Genomic DNA, 22561 nt, shown 5'->3' with positions numbered 1-22561 from the left:
AAAAACTTTTATTTCTCCCCCAACTAAAAAATAATATTTTAATATCTTCCATCCAACGAAGTTTCGAAATTGATAATTGGATACCTGCAAGTGATGTCATCTTTGATAAATAGTGGCATTTACCAATTTGAAAGCCAATCAAGTTCAACACACGCGTGTTACGTCACTTACAGGTATCCAATTAAGTCTGATTTAGATCACATGGTTGGTCATAATCACTTCACTTCGTCTTGAGTTGTAAGCAATAAAAATTTATCCACTCTATCGTTTTTAAAATCTTTTGCTAAAAAAATTATTCTTTTTTCAGTTAAAATTTTATTGAATAGAACAACAAAAAAAGTTACATTTATATCATTTGTTGTGCAAAATCTGAAACAAAAGAAACAATTTATATTATTTCTGCAGAAAATATAATATTAATAGCAGAAAGTTTTACTTCAACTGCCTCAATAATCGCCACAAAATATTTGCATGTAATGCTGGCATATTGAGTGATAAAATATGGATAAAAGCGATGCGCTTATTACAATAACACTATTTCTGTTAAGTCAATATTTTATGTATTTGTGGAATCTGCATAAACCGTTTTTCCGTATCATTGACTAACAGATACATGGCGAGAAAATTTATTTTCTTTATCACATTTGAAAACTTTCAAACGGAAAATTTTCAAACGCATCCCATTCTTTTGAAAATGAATTATGCAGTTGGTTGGACAGTTTTATGTTTCTTCTAAACATATTCTTTCAGAACTTCATGAATAATTCACAAGTATTTAAATTCAATGTAGCGAGAAAAAAAATTTTAATTTGCTGCGAATTCTCTTTTTTATATTTACATTTCATATTTTATTTCGAAAAATTTTCCTATCGAAGATTACTTGAACTAAATTTCATTTTTTCGATTATTTTTAAAACAAAACTAAGCGATCAGGAAATATTCAATTCTTCCTTGGGTTATCCATTGCGAAGACATTTTCTTTTTCATTCTATAAAATCCCATAAATAACTAATCGAATATTTTTAGTTAACGAGAAATAATATTTCTCGCTTTCAAGATTTAAAAATACGAAATGCATTAAATGCACCTTTTTTTAATTCGAAATATTCTAAGTAATTTTAACTTGGAGGCTTCATTTCGAAATTTCTTTGGGAGAAAACTCTTTAAAGAAAAACACTTTTAAAGAATAAATTAAATGGGCCCCGAACAAATACGAAAGTAGTTCGCTTTAAGAGGAAAGTAATTAAAGCGACTAAAAATGAAAAGCAGGTTACCGTACAATTCTATTTTCTTAAAAATGAAAAAAAAGTGAATTTCCACTTAAGTTTTTTTAATAAAAGTTTGCAAATGGAAGAAATAAGTACAAATGCAGTTAAGATAAATGCATTCAATAAACTACTTTTCTTCGTTTTTGATTTCTCAGTTATTCAGATTATAAAATTTAAAAATTAAATACAGCCTATTTTGCTACTTATTGAAGTGAAAAGTAAATAATAATTATGGCTATTATGAGAATAATTACGATTTTTTAAGCAAAATAAAAGCCTTAATACCCAATGAATAAATAATGAATAACTTTCGAAAAATCTAAACTTTGCTTTTCTTTCAGAAAGTCACGAGGAATACGAAAAATACCTTTTTATTATTCAATTAACGAATAATATGCGCCAATTTATTTTCCTGAGGTCTTATAAGTTAAAAGTGTTAATTGAAGTTTACACATTTGGTATTATTGATTTATAATTTTGATAGGATTATTTCATTAAACAAGCATAGAAACCAAATTTCAGTTAATATACTTTTATTTATATATTTATGTATTTTTATTTTATTTATATAATGCTTATATTTTTATTTTTTGTAATACTTTTATTTTTTTGCTATCATAATGGTTTTAAAGAAATTATGTTTTTTTAGTGCCACGCTTCGTTATTAACCTTGATATCCTTTCCTAAAGGTCTGGTTTCTTAAGACAAGCGCCTTATCTGGGCGTCGGCGTGACGTCAACGTCCCGCTGACGCCAACAAAATACTGGTTTGTTAGCTCAAGGCCTGGTTTCTTAGAACTAGCGCCTTATCTGGGCGTCAGCGGAAAGTTGACGTAGAGCTGACGCCAAAAAAAAATACTTTTTTGTTAGCTCAGCGTGAGCAGTTGGTCCAACGCAGACATTATCTCTCATTGCACATGCGTTAATAACGTAAACAAATATTTATTTTGAATTTGTATTGATTTTGTTATTGTCGACCAGTGTTTTAGAGAACAAATAATGACTTTGTCCAAGAAAAAAAAACATTATAGCTGAGCTAAATGAAGAGTGCTATGTTTAATGAAGAAGCTATGTTTAATGTCAAAATCAAAATCTTGGCTGATATCAATGTGCTGTTGGATGTTGTCCGCCATTGCTTCTGTGGTTAACGCCACGTTGTAATACAACTCCAGTTGAGTTGGACGGTAATTGTAGTTCAAGATGAGCGTACGATGACGTATACTATCAAACTCACAAATGGACCAATCAGAGGTTAGCGCTGATTTCCAACTGACGGCGTCCTGTCCTAAGAAACCAGGCCTTAAGAAACCAGGCCTTGAAGCTAGTAGTTCAGCAAGCACTGCCAAAAAGAGCTAGACGATATATCGTGAAATATCGATATTCCTTAATTATCTCGATAACGATCTAAAAAATATACTGTAAGGATATATCATGAATAATGCTAAATATTTTCATGAGAGCAGTGGTGGCTCAAAGTATAGAACGTTAGCCTTCCATTGAGGTTGTCGCGAATTTATTTTTTCTTCATGAGAACTTTATTCTGTAAGCTAGCGCTGCACTGCTAAAATTTTCATTCTAAAGTTATGGTAAAATAACTGGCAGCTGTCTGTCCATCCGTTTAACCGCTAAGTTTACGGTAAAGAAATTTTTTTTTCCTTTATGGTTTTGAAACCATTTACAAAAAGTATAGTTATAAAACCATGAATACAAAACTATACGGTTTCTTTACCATTTACGACTAGCATTTTTCAAAAACGTAAAAAAAAGAATTAACTATGTAACTAGACATAGGAGCTCGGCTTTTCGTAAGGTAATAGGCATTATGCCGGACACTGGAAATTCTTCATGTGTTGAAGAGAATGGAGGAAATATTGTGATGTCAACACTAGGACTCGAACTCAAGTACTGCCGTTCATGAGACGGACAAATAAGCCAGCACGGCTATGACATGTACGTTTTTGCAAACAATTAAGTAACTTCATTAGGTCGTTTTAGTTGGTGCGTCAAAATTCAGGTTGTTATACCGTATTAGATGAAAGCAGTTAATAAACAGTTTTTCTCAAATTTAACAGTTTGACTACCATTTTATTTACGGTTATTTGACTGTCTTGATTAAATGTGGTAAAATAACCGTTCAATAAATTGTTATTTACCCATTTTTTCCAAGAAATTTCTAACAGTGTTGAATGTCAGTCAAAAGTAGCAAAAAGGAGAGGGGAGGAGAAAAGAGATTACATGCCGTTGCCAGATATAAATTTAAACATTTATATTTTAATTTTTAAAAATGAAAAGGCTTAGTAAAAAGTGATATAAAAAGAAGCAGTTTCCATTCGAATTTTTATAACTCTCATCAGCGAGTAAAAGTAATTCCTATTTATTTCTTGTTATTAAATTATACCATCGGTGTTAATTACGTTAATTTTTTTTCCAAGTACACATATTTATTTTTCAAGTCAGGGTATTCGTTTATTTAATTTTGATTAACATATTAAGAAAATATTCTTACGTAAAGCTACAAAATAACTGAATAGTTTAAAAACAAATTATTCAGCGTTTTCGTGAAAAAATATTGAAGGTTAGAGGGAAAATACAATGATGAATAGAAAGGAATTTTGGAGGTTGACGAAGGGAGTGGACTCCTAATACTACAAAATATTATTATTTTTAAAGATAGATTTCTTTTAAGTTTCCTTATAGTCAATAGCAAGATAATTAAGTTACATGCAAACTCATAATTTATAAGATAACTACAAAAACTCCCAAGTTTCATGGACATACGTAGGAAGTAATGGATGCAAAATAATTAAATTTGCTTTTATAATGACAATCGAAATTTTTATAATGAAAAATACATTTACACGTTATCTTTTCTCATTTTTTTTAAATATCCTTTCTCGAACAAGCATTCTTATAGTACTCTTATAATAACATTTTGAAATTATTTGATGTATTAACAGATTTTGCAGATTTTTTCGAAGGAATAGTCATTTAAATTTTAAAATATTTAAAAAAAATGAAGAAAAAAAATTAATTAGAATATGTTTAAAATTTTATCTCCTAATATCGTTACTTATTATTATAAGTTGCACAAATTGTATTTTTTTTCTCTTCATACATTTCGCTCAAAACCTATTTGATTTTTGTTGATACGGCATTAAAAATTCGCCTATTAGATAGCAAAACGTTGTTGATAGCAAGGGTGGTAATATTAATGTTTAAAATTAAACACTAAACAAAAATATTCCAGATGGAATTTAATGCAAAAAAAGAAACATTACTTTCCACATGAAAAAAAAGTTCTGGTAAAATTACCGTATAGAATGATAATAACATTCCTTGTAAAAGAACCATAATTTTAATCATAAAACCATATTTTGTTGGGTAATAAATAATTTATTGGGTAATATTTACGCTCATATTGCAACGGTTTATCAAAAATTCTGGTTTTTAAATTATAGTTCTTTTTACAAAAAATTTTCATTTTGTAAAAAAAACGAAATTGTAAAGCAAATTTAACCGAATAAATTGTTTTTATGCCGTGCTCTAAGACAGTGTTTCCCAAAGTGAGGTACGCGTACCCCAGGGGTACGGAAATTTTTTAGCGGGGGTACGTGTTCTTATGTGAAATATATTGCAACAAACGAAAATATCACGAAATTTTATTTAAAAACAAAGCTAGCCGTGAAAATTTACGATTACGTTTTTTTCTGTTTGCTATTTTTTGCAGAGTTAACAGTTAATAATTAGTGGTGTCAACAGCCAGTTGTGATTTATAGCTTTTGTGCAATTTTTTTGTAGTAAAAAGTGCATTAATTTTCTTATTAGTGGTACACAACGTTACGAAAAATTTAGAAAGGGTACACAAAAGTCATAAATTTGGAAAACACTACTCTAAGATATCATAATGTATCATGCTCTAAGATATCATTCATGACGCTTACCGAATTTTACCACATTTACTGAATTTTATCATTTACTATTGCTCTACATTTTATGGTTAATTTAACCAAAATCAGTAAAAATTTCCTAACTTTTTGATGTTCCCATAGAGACAGAAACACGGTAAATTCTACCACATTCTTGCTGTTCCTACCATAATTTTTTTTCTGTGCTCTAATACATAAGCTGCTTTACTGCTGGTATACTGACTTAGTCAGTTAACTACCATTAGTTAACTACTTTTCGCTTTTTTAATTATTTCCTATCATATATGTTTATATACGTTTATTTACATTAGAAAAATAATAAAATTCTTCATTCAACGCAAATTATGTTTTGTTCGATCTAATTAAGTAATAAGCTTTCAAAGGCAACTGTGAACTTTGCGGAAAACGTTAAACATTACATAATCCTATTACTAATGACGACATTTTTGGCGAGCTTCACATATGCTAAGCAGCAAAGCTCTAATTAAGCAAGTCTTAATCTTGGAACTACTAATTCAATTCTCTTAAGTCTGTTGAAAGCTTGGAGCGAGTCTTACGCTCATTAGACACTGGCCCACACCAGCAGCCATTTCTAATAATTCATTAATCGAGCCCCCCCCCCCTCCTTGTAGCAAATCCAATAAAGATGTGACTCCTGATAAGGAGAGCGCCTTTAACATCATAAATAACGTCATCACCCTCAGGGCAAAAATCAATAAAAGGCGAGAATCTTATTCAAATTAATAAAGGATAATAATAGCTCCCGATAGTCAAATGGCGCCGGAAGGCACCAAACTCCCCATAGGATAGTTATCGATATCTAGATAACTTATCATCTTATGCTCTATATTTTCCTTCACTTTCCGAACGGTAAGTTGGATTGTTAATTGGAATTATTGTATTGACTTTGGAAACTGAGTGAATCAGTTGTGGAGAGACCTTCGGTTTTTAATTAAACTGAATAAACTTGACTGTTATGATGCTAGTCAATGTGATTATCAAGTTCGAGGTGTTTGGTTTCGATACCATCTCGATCATATTGCAGGAAGTAGCAAAAGGAATGTATAAATTAAATTTCTATTAATGTTTGCTCTACTTAGAAATAACTAAAATCCATGCATGTCTTAAGATTCATTCATCTAGTGTTGTAGAACTGCTGAGACTATAAATAAAGCTGCAACCATTAACTTAAGAAAATAAATATTTAAAAAAATAATGCCATTTAAAAGAAACAGGCAAGAAAATGATCTCAGCTGTTAAAAAAAATAGCAAAATCTCTCAAAAATGATCAACGAATAGGTAAATCCATGCACAGACAACACTGAAGAGCAATTTTTTGTTACAATTATACAAATACTTGATTTTACCTATTTCGGATGCATTGAACTATGATCTGAAATTTGATCAACTCTGATCTGGATTTCAAATCTGAAATTATTTTTGCACCGAAAGCTGTTTTCATAAAATAATATTTTCACTCTATTTTTTGACGAAAGGCAAATGTTTAAAAGCGTATATAAAACAGAAGGTCGCATACATGTTGCGACAAGCTTCTAGGGGTGTTAGGGCACATCATGATGATTCAAACTACATATTAATCCATGCACGAAAATGTCTTTGTACGCAACTAAAGGATTTTCCTGTTAGGACCTGTTCAGAGCCGTAGTGGCTCAGGGGATACAGCGTTCGCCTTCCAATGAGGTGAATCGCAATCGAATCCCAGTAGTGGTTGGTAGATACGGATACCGGCTGGTAACGACCATAGTGCTGACGTAAAATATCCTCAGTGGTAAACGGATCATGAGTTAGAGTCCCCTTGCCGCCAGGCTAACAATGAGAGTTTTTCACCATTCCCCTTCCATGTAACTTAAATGCGGATTAGCTCCATCAAAATGTCCTTCAAAAAGTTCTCCCATCACTTGATCCAGGAGTTCCTACGTCTTCTGGATAGGGTTCAAAGCTGCGGAGTTGAAAATTGGTAGTCGTAAAGACAAAAAATTGAGTCGGCTGTTTAACAATGACGGTTATAAAATATGAAAAATAATATGACCTGTTCAGAAGCACACGTAGAAACAGTTCATGAAAGTGAATCGTTACCCTAGCGGAGTATGACGATATATCCGGGCATAGGTTCCTATGTAGTTTTACTCCTAATGATAAACCCTAACTTCCTTAGAAGTTTGACACAACATTTATGTGAACCTCCTGTTATATATATAACGCTTTTAAACATTTGCATGTCGACAAAATTAGACTAAAAATCTCTTTTTAAAAACACTGTAGCTGTCAGAGTGAGACTGATTGCAGATTTGAAATCTGCAATACGAAAATATCTTAAATCTGTTTAAAAAAGATCTCAAGGAACAGAAAAAAATATTCCCCAGAAAAGACCAGCTAAGAACATTTCCTTAAAATAATTTAGATGATTTTTTAAATCGTTTTTCTAATGATTATAATAAATGTAAAGACATTGATTTTTTTATTGATTATAAAGCTTTAATATTTTTTATAAGATTACGGAAAAACTTTTGAGTTTTTGACTCAGGGTTTAAAAATCTAAGACGGATAAATCTAAAGATTTTTTCAGACCTTTATTATTTTCATTTATGATTCATTATGTTTTTGATAGTTGGTACTACACTTTTACACGATAATGAGGTAAAGCAACACCAATATTCATACTTTTAAATAACTATTTTATAGAAGTTCACAGTCAATTGAAATAAAGGAGAAAATTACTCACGCTTTAAGTAATTATCTTTTAAATCAGTACAAAAATAGCTACCGCATCAAACTTCAACGATGTGGTTTCGATTTACAAAAGGTAATTAGGGTTTGATTAAAATGTTTGATTGAAATGTTTTAATAAAAATACTCTTTCAATTATAAAGCTAGAAAAAGTGTATTCAATATTTTTTATTAAAAAGTAAATTAATGATGCTAAATTTAACTAACTTTTTTGTCGTTTAGAAGTAAAATTGCGACATTTTTTGAAACATTTTTTTCACAACAGTCTTCACTAATGAGCTTTTTCAATTAATATAAAAATTTCTTCGAGTGTAAAGATCAACGAAATGATTTCGATTCATAAAAAATAATTAACGAACGATTTAAGTACATTTTTTTTATAAAAATGCACTTTTAATTATAATACTAGAAAAAGCGCGTTTGATATTAAGAGAAAATATTATTTAATTATACTAAACTCAACTAATCCTTTTGTCCCTTAAGAGTAAAATGGTTGCAATTTTCCAATCATTTTTCGATTACATATAACCATAACCAATTAGAATTTTCAATCGATAACTATTGGAGAAAATATCAACAAAATTTTTGACTCACAAAGAGTTTAACACGAATTATTTACTACTCCAATAAATACGCTTCTAACTATAATATTAGAATAATCTTATTAAATATATAGTTTAAGAAAAGATTATTTAAAGATTATGCGAAAGATATTAAACCCTTTTGCCCAACAGGAGTAAAATTTTTGAAACAATTTTGTGCAATAAATCGTAAAAACAAATTTTTTTTAAATATGCTTTAGTTTATTTCTTTAAACATTTTTTTGAAAAAACTTTAGGGAAATGTATCCAATTAGTAACCACTTTTCACTAAAAGACCAGAATTCTTATTTTTACTCCCAAAAGAAAAAGAAGTAAGTTAGTTTTAGTAAGGTTTAATTCAAAGTTCAATTTTCAAAGAAGAAAAAAAAACATATATATATATATATATATTGCAATCATTAACCAGGATTTCAGGAAAAAAAATGTGTGAGAACAAATTGCTTTTACAATCAGAAAAGGTGATCAGTCTTCCCAGAATTTACATTACAACCCGTCACAATTCATTATTAATTGAAATCCAAAGCAAAGCTTTCAAATTCAATATGGTATTAGGTAAATCAGTTTTTTAAAATTTGACTGACCTAGCTATTTTCCTTATTTTTAATTTGAAGTGCAAGTTAGGTTAATTCGCAAATTACTTTTTGTTTGTTTTCATTTATCTTTTTTTCTCTTTTTGGACACATAACTTTTCGAAAATATTTGTTGGGTTTATTTTTAAAGTACCACCTGTGTTAGTATTTAACAAGATAGTTTTCTTAGTCACCATCGGGTAGTTGTCACTTTTATTATTTTTATTTTGAATGTATTTTGAGTGTATCCGGATACTATTCATTGTCAATTTGTGGTTTGGTCACTTTATGTTGGATTTGACTCTTTCTCTAATAAACTTGATCTGTTAATGGAAATGCCTGAACCTTCTCTGAGTCTAACTTCATTTAAATTCTAATTTTGAAAAAATTTGTATTGATTTTCAAAATTATTTGTTGCACTATTTTTGATTACCATCTTTAATTTGTAATTTTTGCCACTCCTTAAGGGCATTCAAATAACCAAAATAAATTTCATAATTAAATACAACATTTAGAAGGAAGAAAAATAAATTTAAATATATGAATAGCACATATTTTGCTTTTTTGAACACCATAATAAAATAAAAATTTAAATTTCTCTTCTACAATTAATATAATATACACTGTGATATATAATGCAATAAAAAGAGTGATTCCTTAAATAATTAAAATTATAATCATACTGAATCAAAAGTGAAAAAAAAAATATATGATGGTAACACTAAATTTTAATATTATTTAATTTAAACAAATAATATGGTAAACCATTGAATAATAATATCAATAAATGGAAATATTATCAAAATATAAATATCAATAGCCATAAATTTGTTTGTTTAAATTTCGAGATATGAGCGTGAATGATTAGAAAGCATTCACGTTTAAAATATATATATATATATATATATATATATATATATATATATATATATATATATATATATATATATATATATATATATATATATATATATATATATATATATATATATATATATATATATATATATATATATATATATATATATATATATATATTATGTTTCAATCTTAAACCGATTTTTCAGAGAATTTTTTATTGAAAACATTAAAAAAGTGTAATTAAATAAACTAAGTTTTTGCTTTAACTTTTGATAAAGATGTATTCTGGTGAAATAGACTTGAAGTTATAAAAATTAATTCGAAAGAATTGTTTTCAGAAAATGTACTTCTCGTTTTAAACTAGCCCAAAACTAAAAACAATTTCCCTATTTCACTACATACGGAAGCGTGCAGCTTGACTTTTAAATTGTTTCGCCAGAAACTAAGTTAAAATTAACGCAAACTAAAACACCAAAGTTTTAAACACTTATTTAACTTAGACTGCTTAAAATTCGCAGTCTATGTGGTTGGAGTATGTAATTTTAGCGTGGAACCGCTTTGATAAATGTGGCATTTATAAATAACAATATCATTTTCCACAAATAAGTCGTCGGGGAAAAGTATTTAATTCTCTTTATTTATGAAAAACTCATTTGTTTCATAAAAAAAATATTAAATTACTTTAACATGGATCTTCTCCTTTAAAATTTTTTTAATTGTTGAATGTTCTAGATGGAAGGCACTGAAATATTTTTTAATTATGAACTATAGAATATAAACCTAGATAGCATGCATTTTAAAGAAGTGCCCCCCTAAGGGCTATCGCATTTATATATCTATTGATTGAGAGTTTTAATACAATGCTAACATTTCTTGTTATACCTGATGTTTTAGTCATTCATCAAGGTTTTTTTCCTTACAACTAAACTCATATGATTGTCTTAAATGTATGACAGTTCTTATGTTTTGGAAATTGGAACTTTTCTGCTTTTAAAAGTTTTTGGGGGGATTTATCATTATTTTCATAATTAATTTTTTTTGCATAAAACTATCTTATGACATAAAATTTTATTATTGTGTGCATATACTCTTTAGTTAACTAAAAAAATCGAGCTTCTATAGATAAAGCTGTGCTTTCGGGTCTTGCCATAGTAACCAGCAGTTTATTTTAACACTGCATTTTTTCGTTGTCTAGCTTTGTTATTTAAGCAAAACTACTTTCTTTTTCTCTCAGCAATGTTGAAATTTAATTGTTACAAAAGTAATAAGGAATCGTTACTTTGTTTCAGTCATTACTATTTTGATTGTGGTGCGATCAACTTGTTCTTATTAAGCTCTTTTCATAAAAGCGTTTTAAATACTCTCTGGCATAAGGAGATGGTTTAAAAAGATCTGCATGTTCTTTTCCGAACTCAGTTGCTATTCAATGTACAACGTTGGACTTGGTGAACCTTGTTCACCAACAATTGAGTTTGCTGAGCTAAGCAGAATTTTTGTTCTGTGCGGTCCAGAAAGATTAATTTAATCTTTTTGGATGTCAAGAGCATCAGCACGTTTTGAAGGTTATGTTGTGTCTGGACTTTTCCTTTCTGTTGCTTTTCCTGAGTGTTTTTGCTTAAAAACAATTAAGAATTAAATTATTGTTTGCATTTCAAACAGTTTTTGGCCGAAATACAGTTAAAATTTCCAAAAATTATTAATTTTAAATTAGCTGAATCTCAATATGGATACTTAAGTATTTTCTCCAACTACTGATCCACTTGCACTGGAATCTTTTTTGGTATCTTCCAAATTTATTTCATTGCAGTAATTGATTTTAAAAAAATAATAAATACAAATATAAATTATTGCATAAAATGAGAGGCAAAAAAATGAGATAATATTTAAATTTGAACCATTTCCAATGTATATTTTTGGATTTGGTGAAAATGGTCGGCAGGATAACACTCAGGTACTCATGTGATAGTTAAACACGTAATTCAAAATGTGCCAAGTTGTAGTTTTAAATTTGTCTCTGATGTTAAGAGATCGTTATAGCGTGAAAGAAACTTTTCATCGCAAATTCTGTTTCATTTTCATGAGTAATTTAAAATTTTAAGTATAGAAAAAGTGAATTCAGGCAAACCTAGAGTCATAAAGTTCTAATTGCTGATAAAAATTTCATCAAAGATCAAAATGCAAGTAAATTATTAGAAGAGAGCTTCTCCATTGCGTGATTCTAAATAATCTTATCATAATTTGTTTTCATTTTGATATTTTGAATATTTCCTTTTAGCATTTGAAACTTCATGACTTACTCTGGATTTGACTGAACTAATTCTTTTTGTACTTTAACTTTTAAATTAATTGGGGTGGAGAAAAAGATTTTGCGATGAAAAAATTTTCCCTCAGTTTGGCGTCCTTTTAAGTTACCTGCATTCTCAGTATTATCTTCAAATTTAAAATTGACAACTTAAAGAGATATTTGTAACCAGCGTAATGAATAACACTTCCATAAATATACAAATTTCTAATTCAAGTTGCACGGAAATTTAGCTTTGAGAAATGTAGAATTAATATCTATACCAAAATTCCAATTCTGATATTAAGTGGAAACTTTTATCAGACAAATAAACAAGAGGCATTTAAATGAACGAAAACTTTTAAGTGTTATTACGAAATAGTAATACCATTAAAATATGAATTATGTATTTAATGGCGTCTAAAATCAATTCGTTGTTATAAATGTATGCACTCGAATTATCGATTCACCAAATTATAAAACAGAAAAATATTTTTGAAATTTTTTTTATTTTTATTTGTTAATAACCTGGATCTTTCCATTCAGATATCGTTGTTTTAAAAATCGTTGCGTTCTGGCATTCAAAACTAATAGTTTTTGTTGTAATTGTTTTTAAAAAATTGAGTTTTGAGTGAATTACGTTTTATTGCCATGTTTTGTCGTCACAAGTTTCGGCTTTACTGAACACCAAAAACAGTGGCAACTATTTTACGTACATTTATAAACATTTATGATGTATCTACAAGAATTATTTTTCTTGTCTTATTGAACTTATAGTTAGTTCAAAAAAACAAGAAAAATATAGTAATAGTTTTATTGAACTTATAGTTAGTATAGAGTAGTTAACACCAATTTTGATGTTAAGATTAACTGAAAAATTTTATACCGTATTCTTTTATTAATACATGCAAACTACACTTGAAACAAATAGGGGATAGTCGGTTAGCCCCGCCCACTTAAGGACATATAAGGCAACGTTACTTTTAAAAAGAGTAAAAGTACAAGTATTTTTTAAAAAAGTAACGAGTAAAAAGTAAAAAGTTCTTATTTTAAAAAGTAACGAGTAAAAAGTACAAGTAAAAGTACAAGTACTAAACAAAAAAAGCAACGATTTAAAAGTGCATTTCTAGGAAATCGAAAATTCAAAGTAACCTGAAATTTTATTGAATAATATTCTTATGTTCTTTAATGTTTTTGCAAAATTGTCGTGATTTATTTAATTACTTTTAATTTTGAAATTTATGGATATTAATTTATTTTTAAATTCGGAAGAATATTATTATATAATTTTATAATATAATCGTATAATATAATCGTATAATATAATCGTATAATATAATCGTATAATATAATTTTAAAATCAAATATAATTTTAATATCAAACTTTTTATGGATTTGCACGAAAAAGAAATTTTATCTATTGATTTTGATTTTTAGTTTATTATTTTTATTTATTTAAATAACCTTTGATTTAAAATAGTTTTACTCTTTAGAAACGCGCTTTAAAAAGCACAAACATAAACAAAGCAAACACGAGGTTTCTGACAGCTTTGGGATCTTTGAGCTAGTAAAGTTGAGCAGTATAAGTTGAAACAGAAGGTATTTAAACAGGAAGTTAGCTGTGAATGCATATATATTGCGCATTGATTTTATAAATTAAAAAAACATAAGCATTTTTTTTTAATGTAATTTTTTTTTTTGTAGAAAGTTTACTGAGTTTTAGAAAAAGTAACGATTTCATTCGATATTTCCGTTACAAATACTTGTACTTTTTCCCAAAAGTAACGAAAGTATAAGTAAAAGTACTAAATTTGAAAAGTAACGAAGTACAAGTAAAAGTACGTACTTTTTACTTGTACCGGCGGTACAAGTAACGAAAGTAAAAGTACTGCCATATATGCTTAAGGAGTATTGCTTATATTTCTGTATAATATTGAGTAATAATCAATATTTTTGTATGTTTCTATTGTTTTATCATCTAATTAAATAATGCAAAAAGAATGAACCAAAAAAAGAATAGTTTAACTTAAAAAAACGAAATAAAATTGGGCGGTGATACCCGACATTCATGTGAGCGGGGCTACCCGAAATCCAATTTTTTGGTAAATTTGTAATTACTCGAAAATTTTTTTATCTATAAACAAACTTCTTTCTTCGTGCAAATAAAACTTAAGACTACATACTTTAATGCTCTATGTATAGAAAAAATAATTTTTTTAATATTAAAATGAAGTTTAATCGAAACATTCAACCAATTTTTCTTAATTTCATAAATACTGTATTCAACATATTTTCAAAACTATTGTTTACCATGTTAACAGCTGCATAAATACTTGAAACTTTGAAAATAATCTTTTTTTAATATAACAATTAATGTCCGATGGCCCATTGACTTGAAAAAATATTCTATACATATGAAATATACTGTGGGCGGGGGTACCCGACTCTCCCCTAATTGAAAGAAAAGGTATTGAAAATGGAAAAAAAGCACATTAACATGAAAGATAAAAATGGAGGTAGTACACAAGGGTTAAAAAAATTAAGATTGAAACAATGTGAAACTTAAATGAGTTACAATGTTAAAAAAAAAAAAAAAAATAGGACATGTTGAACTATAAAAGTAGAACAACCGTGATATCTAATATACGTGTAAAATCTAATATCAACTATAATTACCAAAATGCTTACCCTAAGTTATGAAGATGTCACAATTAATCTTGGATTAATCTTGGACAGAGATCAATTACTCAATTTTTTTCAGTACATTTAAACTTATTAAAAGTAAATATTTACCAAACAATTTATAATACTAATTGCTGTCAATTTACAATAATCTGTAATACCAAGATTATGCATAAAAGTTAATAGATTCAAGGTGTGTAATTTTTAATAAAATTTTGCCTAAATAGTTGAAAACTAATAAAGACAACAAGCACCAAATTTCACTACAGGAAGCTGCAAGTTTTTTTAATTTTGTTTCTAAAATTAGTAGAACTAATCTTGAACAAAATATAAGATAATAATTTTTCAAGCAAATGATTCCGTAATAGTTATTTTGAAATAAAATATGTGAGATAGAATTGTATTATTTACCTGCAATATTTGCGGTGGAGGTTTTTTTGCTTTATTATTTGTTTCTGCAGTTTCTTCAATTGGAATTTCAAATGCTACAGGTTTCGGCACTAAAAGGACAAAAGAATTAATGTGAGCAAGAAAGGGAAATGAAAACAATTAAATTGAAGGTATTAGTTATTGTTTATGAAATAATCATCGTAGAGGACATAGTAACCCAGTGGTTACTATGTCCTCGTCATCATATGTCTCTCGTCATCTATGAGCATCCTCCTTCTTTCAGGGTCCACAAATCCACTAAGATCCACCCAGTACATGCAATATACGTCCTCCTAAAATCTGTAGAATCGAAAGTCTTTTCATCAGTCGCTAAGCTGTACCATGAGTACATGTGGAAAAGGATAAAATTTCCTTCTTCTTTAGATCTATGTATAAATTGAGGAAGTAGTGACACGATTGAGTGGTGCTGCCATCTATCCGGAGGGAGAGTTTTTAGGTAAGTAACTCTTTCACCTTAGCGGTGCTCTCTTGTCAAACAACATGACCATAAAAATTACTAAAATTCCATTTTCATGAACTGATAGTTCTACTCGTAAAAAGTCGTATTTTAACCCGCAATCTTCTCCTCATAGCAAAACCAGTTTTTTCACATTATTAGATAGGAAAATAGTGTATGAAGAGAATATATGAAGTATAGTGGAGTGAAACATTCTCTCAGTTTTGCCCATTTGCAAAACCGCCTGTTGGTCAAACTGAAACTAAATAAATTTCTATGATAAACAGGATAAAAATATTTTGTGCAAACGGCCCAATTTTTGCAATGTTTTGTTTGTGCATAACCAATTTAAAAAATTTCTATATTATTTACATTTCTTTCAATTGTTTATAAATTAAATAACAAAAACTAATTGCCAAATATTGAAAAAATATTAATTGTTTACAATTATTTTTGGGTTAACGATATTTATACATCTATTTTTAAAAAAAATTTGAATTCGTGTAATTAATAACTTCTTAGAGCACTTGAGTTTTTTCTAATGTAGATTTAAGAAAACGTCTAAAATTGTTTTATAATGTTAGTCTTCAGTTGGAAATGTTTGTTATCAAAGGAAGAATATCTATATTACGAATGTCTATATTACGATTATAATTAAAAATATCTAGTATATTAAATAATAATATAAAATATATTTTTTCCGTAAGAAGTTATTTTACGACATTCGATTGTAAGTTATGTTGAATTTTAAGGATTGTTTTGAAATATTTAAAATCAATTTTTAAATTTCATTTTAAAACTTTTGTTGTTAGTTTTAAAAAAATTCACGTTACGACTTTTTTTTTTCAATATTATTTTTTTTAATTGTGGTGGCTCAATGGATTGAGTATTTGCCATTCAATGAGGTGAACCGGGTTCAAATCCTATCGATGGATGATCGATATAAATTCCACACCCGGCTCATACCAACAACAATGCTGACGCAAAATATCCTCAGTGGCAGACGGATCATGGGTTAGAGTTTCCTTACCATCGGGCTAACGATTGGTGGTTTTTGTGGTTTTGCTTTACACGTAATGCAAATGTGAGTAAGTTCCATCAAAGAGACCTCAACGAAAGCAAAATGTCTCCCAATACTTGCTTCAGGAGTTCCTTTGTCTTCTGGATTGGGTTCAAAATTGCTACGGGGTTGAATATTGGTTGTCGTGAACTCAAAATTGGGTTGGCTATTCAAGGACGGTTATGAAAAAAAAAAATTTCATTTTTTTATTAATTTGCAAGTTTTGCAAAACTTTAATGTTTGTTTCTATATGTTTAGAATCATTTCCGCATTTTCAGGTTTAAACTCGTGTAACAGATAATGAAAACAAAACATTATGACATTTCTGGGAGTTATAACTTATTCTATGGCCATAGATGTAAATTATGCAAATTTTTAAAGCTTATTTTAATAGCAATCATTTATTTTCAGTTTTGATATTAGTTTTAAAAAATACTATGGGACATTTTCTTATTAAAAGTTATTTTAGAATATTAAAGTTAAGACAAATTAAGAGCTCATCGAAACATTTTTTATTAAAAGTAAAATTTTACAATTTCCTTAAACTCTTATACGTTGTTTGAAAATTCTCAAAAATGGTCAAATAACTATTTAATTGTAATTTTACCGCAATCTACGAAAACTACAACAAAACCATAAGAAAGATGACATTCAAATTGTGTTGCTAATATATCTTTTTTTTTTTGTTACTTATGCCACTTGCCAGTATCAGCAAGCCTACTTGGGAATTGCGCGAATTTTTAAAGATGGTGCGTTCCGTGTTTCCTCAGTGGCGCCATCTATAGCCAAGAATACGACTTCCACCACACATAAGTCACAGGCTGTTATACAGGGAGTGCCAAATCATATTTCATTCGTTCATCCACTTATCGTAATTTTGAACTGAACCGAGAACGATCAATCTCTAATTCAGTACCCCAAGAGGTATTGATTTACTATAGAAACTTGAAGGACTTTATGACCCCGACAGACTTAACATGCACTAGTCACCATTTAATACGCATGAATTCTTCGTTCTCAAGAGCACAAGTTGATCCTTCAACCAACTAGGTTATGCATGCCACATTCAAGCAGTTAACTGTGTAACAAAAAAAGTTTAATAATCCCCATTTCGCACGATAGATTCGTGCACTAAATAAACTAATTAAGCCACATTCAGCGATTAACTTGACAAAACACAACTCAACCGCACTCTAACTCCAATGCCGAATTAAATTTCAAGTTAACGATATTGAAGCCATGCAAGTTGTATTGTTTCCAAAACCGTATAGTTTTGTATTCGTGATTTTTTTTAACCATACCAGCTGTAAACGGACTCAAACACGTAAAGGGAAGAAAAAAAAATTTCCAAACAGTAAAATTCTAAGGTAAATTGGATGGATAGACTGCTGCTGATTATTTCACCGTTATTTCAGAATGAAAATCTCAAGAGTATAGTTTACGATGAACCAAAAAGTATAAATAAAACGATACAGTAGTAAGCGTTCACCTCACTAATTCATTTTTAATACTTTTCAAACATCAGAAAACTGTATTTGTAATAGGTAACCATGACATGAGTAGAAAATTCCAAGTACATAATTAGAAAATCTTTACCATTACAAACCGTTGCCAACATTTAAGATAATTTATGCAAATAAGAGGTCATTTACTCTTTCTGTGGAGCTTTCCTTTTAAAAAATCTCAGCCTTATTGTCGGACAGGACTCAACAAAGGGGAACTAATCAGGCAGCCTCTTTTCGAAGATTTAAGGGAAAAAAGTTACTCGACATTTTTCGCCAAAAAGTCTGCCAGTTAATATCTCTTAGATCAAAATAATAAGAAGAAAATAAATTAATCATACTCCGTACACAAACAAAAAAAAGTCTCACAAGATTTTTATCTCTCTCTCTTTTTTTTTTAATCCGAGAGAAGAATATAAATATAGGACTCTTTGTAAAAGCAACGTTCGACAGCAAATAATCCTGGTCTCGAAATAATTCACGCGTACTGTAGTGCATTATTCGAAGAAAGTGCAACGCTCTGGTCCTTTACGTGACTCGAAATACTGATTTTCATTCTGCAAAGTCATTAGTTGCTTGAATTACAATGAAGGACTGGAGTAATCCGAGCGCAAAGGAGTTACACGATGGAGTAAAGAGAATTACTAGGATAAATTGGGTTGTAAAGAGTAATTACTTTAGTGCTGCGAGTTTATTTTTTAAAAATTTATTTAATTTAGGTGGACTTTTGGTTAATTCAACGGAGGAGAAAATGTGAGGCATTTTTTTAAGACTTATGTCGAATGGATGCATCGGCTGAGTTATTAAGCAAAGCAATTACTAATACTCATTAAAAAAAGGATGTGATCATATAAATAAGGAGTCGTCTTGGACTTATTTATCAAAACTTGTTTTTTATGATTAAATTTTATAGTCAAAAAAATATCAGAATGTTTAAAAAATTACGCATTTTTTTTGCTTTATACTTTAAAAGTTTTCGATAAAAAAATAAAAAATAAAAACTTTTGAAATACAGCTAAAATCTGATTTATTAAATTTATTACTTCATAACATCGATAACTGATCGTAGTATCGGGGTCCAAAACGAAGCATTTATTTCTACCCTTAACTTTTGAAAAAGCCCTAATAAATATCTATACACAAAGATCCACAAGAATTAGTGCATATTTTAATTAGTTTTTCGTACTGAGTAATGTTTGATCTCGAATTTCGACTTTGTAGAGAGAATTAAATGTTGGCATAAGACTACATAAAACATATGAAAAAATATATAAAATATATGTAAGGGCTTTTGTAGATTCTATTATGTTCCGAATCGAGGATCCACTTTACCTTAATTTCCCAAAATTTAGGTAATAAGTTCAAATTCAGTTTTAATCGATGGAATTTTTACTAGAGACAATTTTAAAACTTTTTCTTAAGAATGAAGATTCTATGTAATTTTTGCTGAAAGTTAAGAAAAAATCTTACGGAATCAAATTTTTAACAAAATAAACAGGGAGCAGAATTTCCATTAAGATATCTAAACTACTTCATTTTCAAAGGACGAGTGGAAGCTTTTTTAAATATTAAAAGGCTTTTTCTCAAGTCAAGTGATCCATACTCACCAGAACTTTCTAAAGGAATTCAACTGCGCTGGCAATTATAAGAGCGGTTGAAGATTTTATTCAAGTCTCAAAACATCTGTCAAAATTGTATTTCGGTTTCAAAAACACGTTTTACTGTGCAGTAATGATTCATTTTGTAAATGAAGATTACATTTCTAACAAATTGTAGATAATTTATACGTTATAAATGGCTACTCAAAGTAGTACTTTATTATGTAAAAGAAATCACTAAAAAGTTCTCGTCATCAGCTTGGAAGGAAGATAGCACATATCATAAGGATTGAAAATTGCATTTCAACCCATGGAAGGAAACGTCATGCAGCGTTGCCTGAAGCTCTTCCCTATTTTAGAGCGAATGCCCATGCACCTTTGAATTGATATTATTACTTTTATAAATTATCTAAATTTTGTGTTTGCTAATAATTGATATCGAAAAATTGCATCAGAATAGGCTACGAAATTGCTGTTTCAACAAAATTTGGAATAAAAAATTTAATGCATGAATTTAAAAATTATTCATATACATAAACAAAGTAATGTGATAAAAGTAAGTATCTATCATTTGAAAAAAAGCTTATAAACATCTAGCTATTGCAAACCATAAAATATCAAACGAAACTAAAATAAAGAAAATATTCAAATGTATTCCGAACATCAGAATACATAACGAATCCAAAACGTGTTAGAACATGAATTTCTTTTTTTTCCCAGTCATATTCCTGTATCTCATTCATCGTACCCGAAAACATAAACTGGAAAATGATGGAAGTAAGCGAGCGTGTCGAGGTACCATTAATCAGATGACGTAAGCGGAAGAGAGTCATTCATAACTTACTGCCTTTTGCCGCAACGTTGCATTACGGGTCGGTAAACTTTTACTCTCATTTTATGGCAACAGCGTAAGTTTCTGTTTAGCGAAATGACTCAATTATTATGAAAATTGAAATTTTTAATATACTGTACAAACAGTTAAATGTTGAATACTGCAATTTTGTTATATTTTTTCAGAAAAAAAAATTGAGAAATTTTCAAAAAAACCGGTTTTTTTAATATCTATCTGGTTTTTTATGTGCAAATGCAAAAACTTATTCCAGAACAGAGTGCAGTAGTTTTGTTTATTTTTTGAAAAATGGAATGAAGAAGGAAATCAAATCAAACAGTCATAGGTAAAAAATATTACTAACAGCTAAAAAGCGTTAGTCACGTTTATTGATTTTTAGTTTCGTTTAACTTCTATTAAAAATTTTAATCCAATTAAAACAGGCCATCAACATGCACTCTTCCTTCATTACATAGATGACATGTTAATTAAAAAAAAGCAAAATACTGTAATGGGATCAGTCATCATCAAATCTTGAATACAGTCCTCAAATTTCATCGATAGTACATAAAAACTTTCAAACTCCTTGCGGTCAAAAAAATGTCCCCAACATGTGATCTCAAATTCCCACGAAACTCTCAGAGAACATGTATGGGTTATTCTCACGAAACATGACAATTCGGACCAAAAAATTTCCTCAAATTCAAAGTCTTCAAAATAATCTAAAATCTTTTTTGTATACTTCTTTAGCTACACTTATTAATATCTTATAGACGGCAGTGTAGTTTATTGACATTTGCCCGGGGAAAAAAATCAAATAGAAATTCTCCAAATCTTGCATGCCAGGAAAATGACATATTACCTTAGAAGTTTAAAAAACAGTCATTTTAAGTTAATAGTAAGTAACTCAACTTAAGCCTTTATGTTAGTTGGACCATAAATCGCTTAAATTAATTCTTTTTATCCACTGTAGGAAGTATCAAATATTTTTTTATTGCAGACATGTACAGAATGAAATTATGCATAATAATCAATAATTAGATAAATAAATAACTTTGATTACATCCAAGCAATCATACATAACAATCATACATAACAACAATCATACATAAACTTGGTATTAGGTTAATATTTGCTTTCCCTTTTTACAGTATTAGCAGTTAAAAAGAATTTCTGGTAACAGTTCAATGTCCTGGCATTCATAAGCCAGGAAAAAGACAGCCAGGCTAATGACTAATTCGCCATTTTATAGCATATAACTTTACTTTAATTTAATATTTTGGCCGAAAACGTTTATATTCTGCAGAAAACCACAGTATTTCTTAAAATAACTCAGATAAATCTATGTAGTTTTTGTTATTAATGATTACAAGAAGCCAGAAAAATGACAGCATAAAAACCTACTCACCTTGAAAAAATTTTTGAAATAGATTTTGAGCCAGAAAATTGGTTCTTTATTCATGCAACAAGACATGTTCAGATAGGAGGGTATCTAATCAATCTATTAACATAAGATATTGATTCCTGGTGCTATCTATTTTGATTATAAATCACTAAATAAAAGTAGCCAAGAAAATGATAGATTTTCATGGGACAAAAAAATTATTGACAGAAAAAATTATTTTAAGCGAAGTTTTAGTAAACAATACACTCTGCGTATATTCTAGAAATGCTTACGTAGGATAAGATAAAAAAAATTAGATTTTGAAAAATTTATGGGAAGTTTTGAAGCTAGTTATTATTGGAAATA

At 28.9% G+C, this 22561-nt stretch overlaps 1 protein-coding gene across 2 annotated transcripts in view; it reads right to left on the bottom strand.

Moving 5' to 3' along the window:
- Positions 1 to 22561, bottom strand: part of LOC107446920 (uncharacterized) — a 51045-nt gene that overhangs the window by 8845 nt on the left and 19639 nt on the right. For both annotated transcript variants that reach the window (XM_016061698.4, XM_016061699.4), the window contains one exon: positions 15348 to 15436. In XM_016061698.4, the coding sequence (XP_015917184.1) occupies positions 15348 to 15436 (89 nt within the window). The remainder of the gene's footprint in view (positions 1 to 15347; positions 15437 to 22561) is intronic.

Source organism: Parasteatoda tepidariorum, chromosome 8 (assembly GCF_982258835.1).
Source record: "Parasteatoda tepidariorum strain Cologne lab strain chromosome 8, Ptep-v5.0, whole genome shotgun sequence".
NCBI lineage: Eukaryota > Metazoa > Arthropoda > Arachnida > Araneae > Theridiidae > Parasteatoda > Parasteatoda tepidariorum.
Note: the sequence above shows the minus strand (reverse complement) of the source record. Positions and strands in the feature narration are given on the sequence as shown.